This window comes from Brassica napus, chromosome C3 (genome assembly GCF_020379485.1).
Source record: "Brassica napus cultivar Da-Ae chromosome C3, Da-Ae, whole genome shotgun sequence".
Taxonomy (NCBI): domain Eukaryota; kingdom Viridiplantae; phylum Streptophyta; class Magnoliopsida; order Brassicales; family Brassicaceae; genus Brassica; species Brassica napus.
The window spans coordinates 32,660,199-32,674,342 of NC_063446.1; the positions used below are offsets into that span (position 1 = coordinate 32,660,199).

Sequence of the window (14,144 nt, forward strand, 5' to 3'; positions counted from 1 at the left end):
TTTGATCCTTTTAATAGAGTGCCACCAATTCACTTAGCTTTCAAAAGCCGTGAATCTTAGAGTACGCCAATTGCCACATGTCGTCAAAATAATTTCAGTTGTGCATTGTAGCTTGAGGTATTGTAATCTCTTAATATCTTGCACCTGGTCTTGTCTATTATCTACTCCATATGTAACCTTTTAAGAAGATGATATTTATTGTTGCTTTTTCTGTTTAATATGGAAAAACTGAATTTAGGTGTTAGCTTTGTTGATTAAAAATGCTTTCTATATCTTTTAAAGACTTCTTAAGATGCTAGAATTAAATTTGGCCTGTTCTCATTAGACATAGTTCTTGTAATTGGTTTGTTGCCTAAACCATTGTTGGCCATTTTTGTTATGTCTGAATGTGATCTTAATTTTTTTGGTATGGTCGGATAATACCATCTTTGCTTTTGATTTTTTAATTTTTTTTGTAATAGTTAGTTTGGTAAATTAATTATTTTGAAAAAATATATGTCTCTCTTAAACTACACCCAATAAAAGGTTCATTTATGTCATACTAGGGTAAACCCGCCATACGGACGGACAAATATATAAGTTAATAATATAAATCTACTTTAAAATGTTTAATTATTTAAGTAAAATATCATTAACTTTCATAATATTTTCACAACAATTTTAACTTTATTTTACTATTCATTTTAGAGATTATATACTTACCTAACTATTTCATTACCATTAATAACTTAAAATAAAATTATTTACTTTATTTCATTATTTGCTTTAGTCTATGGATTAAAAATTACAGTCAATTAGATTCAGTAGAGTTATAACTAATAAGTGAACTAAAGTTATTTTCTATTTCATTTATATGTTTGTTTCATGAATTAAATTATTTTTATTTTTAAAGATATATTTTCGTAAAAGTAATGCTTTACACGATGAAAAAGAAAAAACTTATTCATTAATATTTTAAAATCTATCTAATTACATTCGAGCGCTCACGCTTATTTTGTGTAATAATTTTTTTTATGGACTTCCAACTTTAATCTCTCATTGTCTTGTTTTACATACATTCCGTCTTGTTCAAGTAAATTCTCCCGACTGCTAACTTTTCCCTACATAACATGAGAATATCGTATAGACAAATGGCATTGATATAAAAACTTTGTGTTGATGTTTGAAAGTGATGCATCCCTAAGTCGACACTATTTTTATGGTAATATTCTTGTATGTTTTTCACATACTGAGCTTCTGCGTTCCGAGTGGAAAAGCATCTCGTCATTAGCGCTGCTCTCGAATAGATACATATGTTCTTGTAGACCTAGGGATCCAGAGCGGCTTTAGCTAAAATAAATAATGATTGCATGACATTTCCAACATTGATCTTTGGAGATGTGCTAACGCGGGCGATGATATATGTCTGGATTTTGAGAGGAATTAAGATCCTCAAAGCATAAAAACGGAAGAGTTAAATTGACTTTTGATGCTTTGGTTGTGGAACAGAGGTTGGATTTGGGTGTTTTGTTTTGATGTATATATATATATATATATATATATTAAAACTTACTGGAGCGTTTTTTTGTGGGGTTTATAATGGAATTAATTGGATTTATCGACATATGTAGTTTACTGGGTCATTTTGTAATGTTGACCTTACATTTTTCATTGTGTTTATCAGTTGTCAGAAGGTTTTTCTAGCGGTCTCTCAAGTTTCATAATATTGTGTTAGCCGAATAGAGAAACTGGAGTGGATGTAGTATACATTTGGGTTAGTTCTGGTTGGTATTTCTCAGAAATAATATTTTGGATCCAAAAAATGGTGATGGAATTTTTTTTAAAACTATTATATTCACTAATTATTTTAAATTAGTTATGAGTAAATATTTATACATATGTAGCACATGAAAATATCAGAATAGATAGTTATTCGAATGACACGAAAATTAACCATATTTATAATCTATGGAATAAGTTCTGGATTTTTCTTCGAAAATAAATAAGTTGAGGGTTATATTAATTTTTTTTATTCTTTTTTAAATTATCTCACACATGTTGGTCTCACCCAAAAATAATAACCAAGTGTTTTGATTTTGACCCATTTAATGTGTATTTGAAACCACTTGTAAAGCTCATTCGGGATTTTTTAAAAGTGTAGTATACAATTTCTGGAGAACCATTATCATATATGCACGTATCTTATACTTAGAACTTCTACATAACAGTTTTATCTAAATTCTTAAGTAAAAGATATTGAGCATGTACTTTTACAAAAAAAAAAGATATTGAGCATGTTGATGACAAACTAAATGCCATAATCCAAAGTCCATATCCATACTCATAGGCCATAACCATTATAACACTAATATAACACGTGGAAGATCATGGCATCAACATCTAAGCAAGTGTCCTTTGATTAGATGAATTTCCCACTGATGGAGAGAGCATCGTGCTCAGCCGTAAGCTTCACCAGCAATCATTTTGAGAGCTTAGTCATTGCCGATGTTTGCCCAAATCACCTCCTTTTTTCTTGGTGATACAATCTCTCCGCCGGTAAGGAATCAGAGCATAACCCAATAAGCATCTCAGTGAGTTTCTTTTTTTGTGCAGCACTAATTTGTAATCTCTTTCTTCAATAAGTATAACATGAATTACTGACGCCTCAAATCTGAAAAACAGAGAACACTCTAATCAACGGAGAGCGGACTCTTTGTAGGGGGAACACCGAGAGTACTGAATCCGACCAGATGATTAGAAGAAATCCAACAACAACATTATGAATGAAGTAGTGAAAGGTTGCCTTCTGGATTGGTCTTTTGCAGGCTGCAATCGTTTATCGAAGCTATACATGGTTGGTGAGTAAAACAACAGTTATGTTTTCCCCTTTAGTTTACACTTGCTCATTTGAAACTACGATTGTTTTTTGATTTACCATTTACATTTGTAGTATCTCTCGGGTGCTGTGGTTGATCTCGGGCAAATGTAGTTTCTTACATGTAGCCAAGAAGCACTTCTCTTGCAGAAGGTGTTTTCTTAAGACGACCATTTCTTGACAATCTGGTGCCATTACAATGTCTGAATTTGTTTGGATTACAACGATTGAGAAGGAGAAAGTGATGAATCTCAGGGAAAGAAACTCCCATATTTATAGTAGTAGATTCATAAGAAGGAGGTGGTGTATTGATTGAGACATGGTGGTAGCAGTTGGTCGGTGGCGTTTATGAGGAGGTTAATGGAGCATTAATGGTTGTGATTGAATGCAAACGTTCTGCGTAACGGTGCCAGATCTCCGCCGGATCTCCAGAGCCGCTGGGAAGCACATCGTTGTCGTAACGGCGTCTTCGCTTTCCAAAGAACCGTTTGGAAAGAAGATCGGTGGACATGAGAAATCATTGTGGGCTTAGGTTTGTAAAATTATGGAAGCCCAACTACTAAAGAACCTAATCTTTTCTAGCGTTTGTTTTTAGAAGCCCAACATGCATAAGCGAAAAAAGCCCATGACGACATGCATTTAAATGAAACGTCGAGTTTCATTAACTGGGGACACATGTCAACGCAAGAAAACTTGACTTTCCTAGGTGGAATCCTAGGTGGCACAAGGAAGAGAGAGCAAAACAGTATTGGTATGCGGGTGGATAGTATACATTTCCAAAGTTACTTTGGAGTATTTGGATTATATGCAGTTTGATAAGAAAAAGAAAATGTAGTTTTGATAAGGTCATATAGTGTTTGTTTTAACCAACCCAAACAATGAATGATTTTTTAAAGTGAATTTTGTTCTATGCTACGTAATGATTTGATTTTACTGTATAAGGGATGTTTTACGCTATCTTTGCTTTAAATCCATGGATTGTTTTACTATTGTTAGAGCATGGTTTATTATTCTTTCAATCTAGGTGAAAGAACATGCTAAACCCACTTATTTTATCATTTGTTAGGTTGAGTTATTATCACGACGGTAGTAACGGTGTGAATCCTAAACAAGGTCAACCGTGAAGTTTCCTTAATTGAATATATATAATTTAATTTTTATTAAAACATTTTCCCTCTATTTTCTTTCCTCCTTCAGCAATTCTCGAGCTGCTCTCTACTCTGCTTCTCTCTCTGTCTTGGTTTCTCATCGAATCTTAATTTTGGTAAAGTGAAAATCTTCGATTTAGGGTTCTGATCCGATCGCAAATCTTGAAGCTAAATGGATGATCAATGGCGTCCAGGATCACCGCATTATCAGTCTCCGCCGCCGTGTCGAGCTCACCACGGAAACCATACTGCTGTAGATTGTCACAACGAAGCTGATAGGCTCTATACGAGAGCTCGAATTGATGCCATCGGACGTCAATTTAGTGGTGTACCGCCTCTTCTTCCGGTGTCACCACCACCGCCTCTGCCTCCATCTCATCACGGTTCTACTCGTCCTCCTCGAGGTTGTTTTCCCGAGCCATTTTTATTTGCCTTTCGCGTTGGCTGGCGAATGATTTTAGTTTCTCTAGCGTATAATCTTGCTTTGTTTGTTGTTAATAATACTAATCTTCACTTTGTTGTGGCGGTTGAATGATTATAGAAGGTGTTTGGATTGCCTAATAACTATATTTTAGCTAAGTGGAAAGAGTTATTTAGCCAAGTCGTTGCCTAGGAAACATATATTGATTGAGAACACATAGGTAACTGATACAGATTCCATTCTGTTGATTTGTATGTTTACATTCAACTATGTGCAGGATTACTAATGAGGAACTTGTACTTTTATGTCATGTGCTTCTGCACATTTGCTGTGGTGAAGGCCGGTTCGAGTCCACAGAACAACACTGACATCAGACTTGATGCTTTGTTTGCGATATTGGGGGATTTCGGCTACCACCCTGTACTCGCTGAGACTTGGAAAGGGAATAGCCCTTGCGACAACTGGTTCGGGCTAATCTGCGTGGAAGGTCAAATCAAGTATATATTTCTCATGTCCCTGAACTTGACTGGCTCCATCTCTCCACGGTTTGCGGATCTCACATCAGTACATGTGATCGATCTATCCCATAACCTTCTCAGTGGTACCATTCCCTTCGAGCTTACCAAGATGAATCTGAGAATCCTGGATCTTTCCCACAACCAGCTACACGGGAAAGTTCCGCGTTTTGAGACACTGGTTCCAGTCACGGAAGGAAATCCAGAGATTGTAACTGCGGCGGGCATCATTCGCGTTCCTTTACAGAGAGGTGACAAGGAAACTGCAGGCGTTGGGGGATTTTACGTTGGGATTATGGTTCTTGGTTTCCTGCTTATTGGAGGAGCAGTCTTCCTTTTCTATCTGGCTAAGAAAATAAACCACCCGGTCTGACTGATACTGCTTGTCAAGAATGAAGTCTCCAACTTTTATTATGTCTAGTGTTGTTTGTTGTTTAGTAAGAGATAGTCTAGTTTGACAATGATACTATCACTATGTCATTACCTAATATACGATTAAAATAATTTTTTGTACTATGTTATGTCATAGTATCATATAAACAGGTGGAAAAGAACTTATCACAAATAAGCAGCTTCAGTTTTGAATAATCGCCATGTTCACATAATACGTTTCAAGAACTTTTAGTTTAGAACTCAGAACTCAGAACTTTTAGTTTAGTAATGTTAAATACCTACGGCATGGTGGTTTTTGAGGTTTTGACTGGGTACATATAGATTTCAAGGGTAGCAGAACGGCTTTACTTTTTTGGATTGGGTGAGGTAGAATAAAGGTAGCCTTGAAGTTCTTTGACTCAGAGCTTGAGATCAAGAACCGAATCTGAAGCCACAAGATCATACAAGTGTTGGGCACCGCTTTGTTTTTGTGTTAACGCGTCCTGTGACGAGAGACACACCATGAAAGATGTTGGGGCTATGCTGAAGGTGAAGAGTACGCAAATGTTCTCCTTCAATCACAACAACACAAAAAAGAAGGTCGTAAGAATGAGATGATGGCAACGGTGAGATGAGACGATGATAAAGATTGGTGAAGAGTAAGAGCACGAGTTTTTCTTCTCTGCTTTACTCTTCTTCATATTTGATGGAGTAATCTACGGTTTGAAGATTACGTGAGAGGAAAGCTTTTCTGTGTTAATCGCTCACTGGATGGTATAGTATAATACTTACATTAAGAAAGCTAGAATATAGTCTTCAGGCATACAGTTTGATATTTATGGGTGGAATCAGTTTATCCTAAAAGTCCTATATATATATATGTCATGTGGTTCTTGGATTAATAATTTCATTTTCTATCCTTACTTTCATAGTTTCCTCGCTGAATAAAACTTGATCAATTTTTAAGAGGTACGGGTAATGTTATCCTGCATAACAGTTTTGTTGATCTCTTACTCTCTTGTCATAATGTATGTATCCTTTCTTCGTGTAACTGTTTTTGTTACAGTGGACACACTTACATGTTTTTTTTTTGCATTTTGTTTCACCTTTTTACCTTTCATATTGGTATGTTTTTATTCATACGTCTTTTGTCTTGGAAGATGGAAGTGAAAAGTTGAGCAAAGTAAAGAAAAAATTGTTTTAGTAACAACTAACAAGTGGTTTATCCAATGTGGCATTGACAATTGGCTATGGATTGCAGCACGATTAGCTCAGCCTTAGAACTTTGATTGGCTCAGGCTCTGCTATTCAAACAGACCGCTTTGGAAATTGGCTTTAGAAGCTTTAATTAGAGCCATAATGTCAAAGTCAAACAAGTAAAAGTGATTTGTTCAACGTATTAGAAACCCATAGTTGTGTTCTCGTTAGCTTTTAACAAGTCGTTAACGAATGCAGAATAACTTCACATGCATCTTAGTTTCTTGTGAACGGATCAAAGTCACGACACACGAAGCCCATGCATGCACATAACCATTACATCTTCCAATAAAAGAGGACAGTATCATCACCAGTTAACTTTGGAGGACAAGGCATTAAACTGTTTCGTCTTCTTTAAATTACGTCTCTTAATCCAATTTATTATCCTCAACTCTCAACTGTACTCTGCCACTTTCCTCTTCTATATAAACCATCCCATTCCAAGCATACATGCTATCAAATCAAACACAAAACATCACATTTGTTCGTGGTAAAAATACAAAATGGCTATGAGTTTCTCATCACTCACCAACCTAGTCATTCTGGTCTCTGCAGCTGCGTTGCTTGTATCCCACTCAAGTGCTCGCAACTTGCAGCAAACTCAGACACTGCCTCTTCAAGGAGCTGCTTCTCCTACCATAGCTGAGGCTCCTACCGTCAATGCCCCTCTCGACGACCAAAAGAACTTCATTGTCGGTGGTGCTGCCGGAATAGGCGGATTCATGGGGATGCCAGGTGGTGGGACCGGTATGACGTTGCCTCTTCCATCCGGGACACCGCTTCTTGGTGGGTCCGGTGCGTTTGGTGGTATGGGTGGTGCAATGGGGTTTCCTGGTATTGGAGGTAATGGTGGCGGTTCTGTTCCGAGCTCAGGAGGTGGTTTGGTGTCTCCATGAGAGAGTGTCTGAGAGAGATTAAAATCATTGGTCTCTAGCTTTAAGATGTGTTTGGTTTCTTTTGCGTTCTAGTTTGGATCATTGTTCTTGTTGTTTCTGTGTGTTGTTGTCTTTTGCTGCGTTTTCTCATCACTTGTTTAATGTTGTCTTGTGCTTGCGTGTTGTTTCCTTTCCTTAAATGAAAAATGTTTCCTTATTATTCAAAATCATTAACCGCAAATGTTTATGTACAAGTAAAAGTGTAAAACTATATACCGTATCACTTGGTCACTAAACCGGCGAAAAGACAAATTTGGTAGGATTGAAAGGTATGAATCTAGCTCTGGTTCATGGTGGTCTATTGATGTTGTGGCTTGATACCATCAACGAGAAGAAAGTGGCTGTGCGCATTATTTGTAGACTTTAAATTAGGCAAAACTAATAAACAGATCCATATAGCAAAAACAGGCAATGTCCTGTTTAATTGTTTTTATTGGGCAAACACGGGCAAAAACAGACTCCTACAAGAATCGTGTCCCTCCTCTCTCTCAAGTTAAGGTGTGATGATTGGTGAAAAAAAGGACAAGAGTTTTAGTGATGTAATTAATAATCCATGCCTCCCATTCCACCCATGCCTGCTCCAGCCCCTGCTGACTCGCTTTCATCTTTGGGAAGATCCACCACTACAGCTTCAGTTGTCGTCAACAGAGAAGACACACTAACAACAACAGCAACCACAAACAAGTATGTTTACAGACTTTGCTTTTGACAATGAGGAACTGAGTATTGGTAGGGTTTTAGCTTTTGATTTACCTGGCAGCGTCAACCAGAGCTGTCCTGATCACTTTCAGAGGATCTATGATACCAGCTTTCACCATATCCACATATTCACCTATTTTTTATTTTCTCCAGTGTTAGCTGAAGCCAACCTTCCGATAGATTGAAAGTGAAGTGATAAGGGGATTGCTTAACTTACCTTTAGCAGCATCATAACCGAGGTCTGTGTTATCTTGCTCCAAGAGCTTGCCAACTATAACAGCACCTTCGACTCCAGCGTTTGAAGCAATTGTGTGAACAGGAGTCTGGAAAACCAAGATCCATTAAACTTAAGAATCATCAGCAGATCAAATATGGCATTCGTTTTAAGACTTTGCTAACCTTCAAAGCGTTCTGAATGATCTGCACACCAATCTTCTGGTCAAAGTTGGCTGTTGGAAGTTTCTCCAACTCTCTCGCTGCGTATAGAAGAGCCACACCTCCTCCTGCAATAGTTTTAATTTGTTTCTTCTCAGTAAACTTTTTAGCTTTATGTTAAAGAAGTGTTTCTCACTAGAGGAGACATACCTGGCAAAATACCCTCTTCAACAGCTGCTTTAGTGGCATTCAAAGCGTCTGTCACTCTGTCTTTCTTCTCACCAACTTCAGCTTCACTTGCTCCTCCAATCTATATCCAAAAATCCAGAGCTCTTAACACGACGATACTTGCAAACCAGACTGCTATTATTTACTACTGAAACATGGACTAACCTTCAAAACAGCAACTCCTCCAGAGAGCTTAGCCAACCTTTCTTGCAGTTTCTCCTTGTCATAATCCGAGGTGCTCAGTTCAATTGCTGACCTAATCTGTTAGTTGCAATACCAAAGCAATTAGAATGATAGCTATTTTCACATCTTGCAACCACATCATACTTTCTTGCATACAAATTCTACCATCTAGATTTATTACCTGCTCGCATCTCTCTTCAATTGCTGTCTTGTCACCGGCCCCATCAAGAATAACAGTGTCGTCCTTTGAGACAGTAACCTACAAATAGCCATGCAACAAGGGTATGCGGGTAACGTCATAGTCTGATCAATCTGACTTCATACTAAGTGCAATCATACATACAACAAAGATTTCAAAGACTAACCCTTTTGCAGGTCCCTAGCATGCCCAAGTCCACCTTCTCTAGATTCATGCCAAGCTCATCCGTGATAACCTATATCAGGCAAAGCAATAACTCTCTAACTATTAGCCAATCATTTTGCATTTTAGATTTCAAAAGACAGACACAGACTGCGACTTTACCTCTCCACCAGTAAGGGCAGCAAGGTCTTGCAAGTTGGCCTTTCTGTTCTCTCCAAACCCTGGGGCCTTGATGGCACAAACCTGTAACAAGGGCATGTTACACGTCAGAAACTAAAGAAAATCATAACTTCATGTCAGCAAACAACACGGATACAAATAGGCGTTTATTTGTTTAAATTCCAGACCTTGATTCCGGCACGTAGCTTGTTTAGGATAAGTGTCGCAAGAGCTTCACTCTCCACATCTTCAGAAACAATCAACAGTGGTCTTTGTCTCTATAAGTTTGACCACAAAATGGATAAATCACATTAGATACCTTTCACACAGCAGTTTCAAGAGATTTCCAAATCTACCAAGTGAAGATAAACCATACATACCTTCATAGCCAACTCCAACACTTTCACTATAGAGTTGATGGAGGAGATCTTCTTCTCATGGATAAGAATGAGAGGCTCTTCCAGTTCCTACATATTAAATCACAACTCTGCAAACTAAATAACTGATTCGAAGCATCAAGTAAATTGATTGATTAGTGGGACTGTGGGAGTAAAAAAACTTACACATTTTTGCGTTTTCTGATTGGTGATAAAGTAAGGGGAAGTATAACCTCTGTCCAACTTCATCCCTTCTACAACTTCCAACTCGTTAATCAACGTCTTCCCATCCTGCAAATCGCCTTACCAACATAAGTGCCTTGACCAATCTATCAGCAATCATTTCAGTTCAGCGAGAGTCACTTACTTGGATTGTGATCACACCTTCTTTGCCAACCTTCTCCATAGCCTTTGCGATCAGTTCACCAATCTCCCTCTCTCCATTTGCAGAAATGGTCCCAACCTGAGCAATCTCCTCAGATGTGCTGATCATCCTCGCCCTGCTTTTAAGGTTTGTCACCACAGCATCAACCGCCATGGAGATACCTCTCCTCAGGTCCATAGCGTTCATTCCTGCCGCAACTGATTTGCAGCCTTCCGTGAATATCGCCCTGGTGAGCACAGTAGCACATGTAGTACCTGCACAACAAGTTAGAAAGAGTTCATAACTGATTCAAAAAGAATTTTCAATCAAAAGTGGATAACTTACCATCACCAGCAACATCATTAGTAGCATTAGCAACCTGCTTCACAAGACTGGCACCAACGTTCTTCACTTTATCTTTGAACTCAATGCTTTTGGCAACGGTGACCCCATCTTTAGTCACTTTAGGAGCACCCCAACTTTGTTCAATCACAACAGTACGTCCCTTCAAAGTTATAGGATCACAGAAAGTCAGTCACTTTAACGATTCAGACCAAAATTGGCTTTCAGACGAATCATATTTTAGAAAGTTTCAGATTTGGTAACAGAGATAAAGCTCTAGTCAAATCCATATGTATAGATAAAGTACCTTGGGACCCATAGTGACTCTAACAGCATCGGCAAGCTCTTCAACACCTTTAAGCATCAAGGCACGAGCTTCAACCCCAAACTTAATCTCTTTCGCTGCATAGTTCCTGCTCCAGCTCATTCTGCTGGAAACCTGAGCACACGCGAGACTTAATCAAGCTACTCATAAGACCAAAGACAAATCGAGTTACAGACCAAATGCAAAAGTACCTGTCTTGTGTTACTTGCAATCCTGAGAGTACAGAGAACAAGAGAAACCCCATTAGAAAGCAAGCATATTTAGAGAACCCAGATGAAATCAAGGAGATTAGAGATCGAATTAGCTCGCTAAATTCATCAGAGATGTAAATCAATAAGAGGAAGACAAGTGAGTTGTTACCTGGCCTTGGAGGCGAGACTGGAAACGAAACGAAACATGGTCGCTGAGAAGGAAGAAGATGCACGATGAAGAAGCTAAAGAAAAAGAGACAAATAGGAGAACGAGCAAGCGAGATCGATGGAGGGGAGGACACACTTAATAGACGAAAGGAGAAGACTCTAGAAGCAGCAGCTGCTACTTGTTTAATGCCCCCCCCCCCCTTTTAGGGTTTTAGTCCTTTAGGGTTTCTCTGCATTTTAAATTTAATTTTGTTACTTCCCATTTTCCATTCTAATTTTCTGGATTTTTATTCGGCCAGAAACTATTAAGCATTTTCCTAGATTTTTAATGGACAAATCTCCAAAATAGCGATTTTCTAAGTTTAGGTCACAAAAATAGCTTTCAAAAACTAAAATGACCAAAATAGCATTTTCTCTTTTAAAAATTTTAATTTTTTTTTATCTTTCAAAATTTGAAATCTTATCCCAAAACCCCACTCTCCAACTCTAAACCCTAAAACCTAAATCCTAAACCCTAAATCCTAAACCCCACCCCTTAATTCTAAACCCTAAACCCCACCCCTAAACTCTAAACCCTAAACCCTAAACTCTAAACCCTAACCCCTAAACCCTAAAACCCTAAATCCTAAACTCCACCCCTTAACTCTAAACCCTAATGTCTAAATTAATTTACCATTGGGGTATAAGTGTATATTTATCTCTTTTGATAAAACACTAAGTGCTATTTTGGTCATTTTTATTCTTAGAGATTATATTTGTGACAAAAACTTTTTTAGTGTTATCCTAGTCATTTTCTCATTTTTAATTCTTTTAAGAGAAAATTGTTTTTTTTTTAGCAAAAAAATAATAACTATATCATTTTAGACTAATCTCATATACTTTATGTCCCATTAGGCTAATTATTTTCAAAACGACAATAATACCCTTAAAATTATAATTTTTAAATATAATAAATAACGGGTTCAATCAAGCGGGATTGATCGATCCGAAATTACAAGGTCGAACGGATCGATCGTTCATGATCATTATGCAGAACAAAAAAACGCGGAGCATATACTGATCGACCTGGTCCATTTCACTCGATCGGCAAAGGTGGATTTCATACAGATCGACCGATCTCGAATTATAGACCGATCGATCTTGTGCCTAGGTGAGTATTCAAAATCGATTTCCTGGTTTTCTTCGGTGATATCCGATTTGATTCCCAATTCGTTTGAACCGACTAAACATAATTTCAACTCTTTAAACTCGATTTCTTTGAGATGAAACCCATAATTTCTCACCTCCTTCACGAACAAAGGGGGAGAAAATCAAAGTCTCAAGTTCATAAACCCTAACCCACTCAATTTCACACTGATTTGGTAGATATAATGTGAAAATTTTGTGAAAATTTTGTGAAAATTTTGTAAACAATCAATGGAATATAGAAGACGACAAGAGAAGAAGGTTACCACGTTTTTTTCGTTTTTTTTCTTAAAAATCGATTTTTTTCAAAATATGAAAGTGAATATTTCCAAATATTTTGTTTCCATATTTTTAGGAACTGATTTTTTATCCGCAGAATACAGCTAATCTGTAGAAATCGGTTTCTACAGGTTTTTAGAATTATAATAATGTGTAGATTTTGATTTCTACATGTTTTAGATTTACAGTAAATCTGTGGAAGTCAGTTTCTACGTGTTTTAGATTTATATTAATGTGTAGTTTTTGATTTCTAAAAATTTTAGATCGGTAAGTTAAGCGCGGAATGTGTATTCTAAATCTTTTTAGAATATTCTTATTTACATATATCACATATTCTAAACATTGTAGATTCAATGAAAAAAATAGATTTCGTTTTCTACTTCGTATAATGTTATTTCTACTTTATTTATAACAGAATCTGAAAATTATGATTTAAACATTTTTAGAACTGAAAAAAATACCACTAAGTTCATATAGGTATTTTATCAATAGTTACTATTTTTCCAATTTTTTTTTGTCTGTAAAACTATTTATTAAATTTATTTTCAAAAATATTAAAAGTTATTAAAGACAAAAATGACACAAAATAGATATTAGTCTAAAAAGACATAGTTATCATTTTTTTGCTCCAAAAGAAAATTTTCTCTTATTTTAAAGAAAACAGCAGTTCTGGTATTATTGTTATAAATCAATTATTGGATGTCCATAACCGGTCCGGTCCATAACCGGGCCATACACCTAGAGAGAGAGTCGGCCACGACTTAGAGAGAGAGAGAGAGAGAGAAGCGGCTTGGAGAAAAGGAAACCATCTTTCATTTTCCTTGTAATTATTATCTTTCCATTATTATGTATTAGTAGTTTTCCTAATCTTAGTGGATTTAGGTTTTGGATACTTTCATTTTTTTACTTATCTTGTAATTCTCTATATAAGGGAACATTTATTCATTAATGATAGACAGAAACATTCAGTTCTCAAACCTTCGTTTACAACACGTTATCAGCACGATAGCCTCTAACACCATGAGCCTAAAACCAAAATCACTAAAAACCCTAAAAACCCTAAACGAAGAGGAATCTTCCCCGGAACTTCAAAGAGGTTGTTCTCCCAAACCGTAAGGACCCAAAAAACGATCAAGATATCAAATCGAAGCTCTTGCCAAGACAAATCAGTCAGTGCAAACCGTTTGTCAATCTGACCACCGACGCGCCCTCACGCACCGATACAGTGTGCGCCGATTTGCTTTGGAGCCCTAATCCGAACCCGACGAACCCTAATCTGTTCTATCAAGCGTTCCAGCTCGTGTTCATCCGATCAGCCCCAGCCCTAAAGTGTTCCTGATACTAGACGAACTCAGACTCAACTCCATCCGTTCTCAGCTTACATCCCGGACAGCTACAACTCGCGT

The 14,144-nt window shown here is 37.1% G+C and overlaps 3 protein-coding genes across 3 annotated transcripts; 2 read left to right on the top strand and 1 right to left on the bottom strand.

The window, feature by feature from the left end:
• The first annotated feature begins 3,890 nt into the window (after positions 1 to 3,890).
• LOC106413775 (receptor-like protein 5) lies at positions 3,891 to 5,454 on the top strand. Its single transcript, XM_013854519.3, has 2 exons — positions 3,891 to 4,406; positions 4,701 to 5,454. The coding sequence occupies exons 1-2, from the start codon at positions 4,175 to 4,177 to the stop codon at positions 5,309 to 5,311; spliced, it is 843 nt and encodes a 280-aa protein (XP_013709973.1). The 5' UTR covers positions 3,891 to 4,174; the 3' UTR covers positions 5,312 to 5,454.
• Positions 5,455 to 5,652: 198 nt separating this feature from the next.
• Positions 5,653 to 7,662, top strand: LOC106389674 (uncharacterized PE-PGRS family protein PE_PGRS46-like). Its single transcript, XM_048751558.1, has one exon. It carries the CDS (start codon positions 7,071 to 7,073, stop codon positions 7,461 to 7,463), a length of 393 nt encoding a protein of 130 aa, XP_048607515.1. The 5' UTR covers positions 5,653 to 7,070; the 3' UTR covers positions 7,464 to 7,662.
• A 236-nt stretch (positions 7,663 to 7,898) lies between these two features.
• Positions 7,899 to 11,527, bottom strand: LOC106415390 (chaperonin CPN60, mitochondrial). Its single transcript, XM_013856081.3, has 17 exons — positions 11,276 to 11,527; positions 11,107 to 11,128; positions 10,898 to 11,029; positions 10,594 to 10,753; positions 10,252 to 10,523; positions 10,071 to 10,175; positions 9,888 to 9,974; positions 9,696 to 9,785; positions 9,511 to 9,591; positions 9,353 to 9,421; positions 9,169 to 9,246; positions 8,970 to 9,065; positions 8,787 to 8,886; positions 8,601 to 8,704; positions 8,419 to 8,524; positions 8,256 to 8,334; positions 7,899 to 8,160 (listed from the first exon to the last, which is right to left on the bottom strand). The coding sequence occupies exons 1-17, from the start codon at positions 11,311 to 11,313 to the stop codon at positions 8,046 to 8,048; spliced, it is 1,734 nt and encodes a 577-aa protein (XP_013711535.1). The 5' UTR covers positions 11,314 to 11,527; the 3' UTR covers positions 7,899 to 8,045.
• Between the last annotated feature and the right edge of the window lie 2,617 nt (positions 11,528 to 14,144).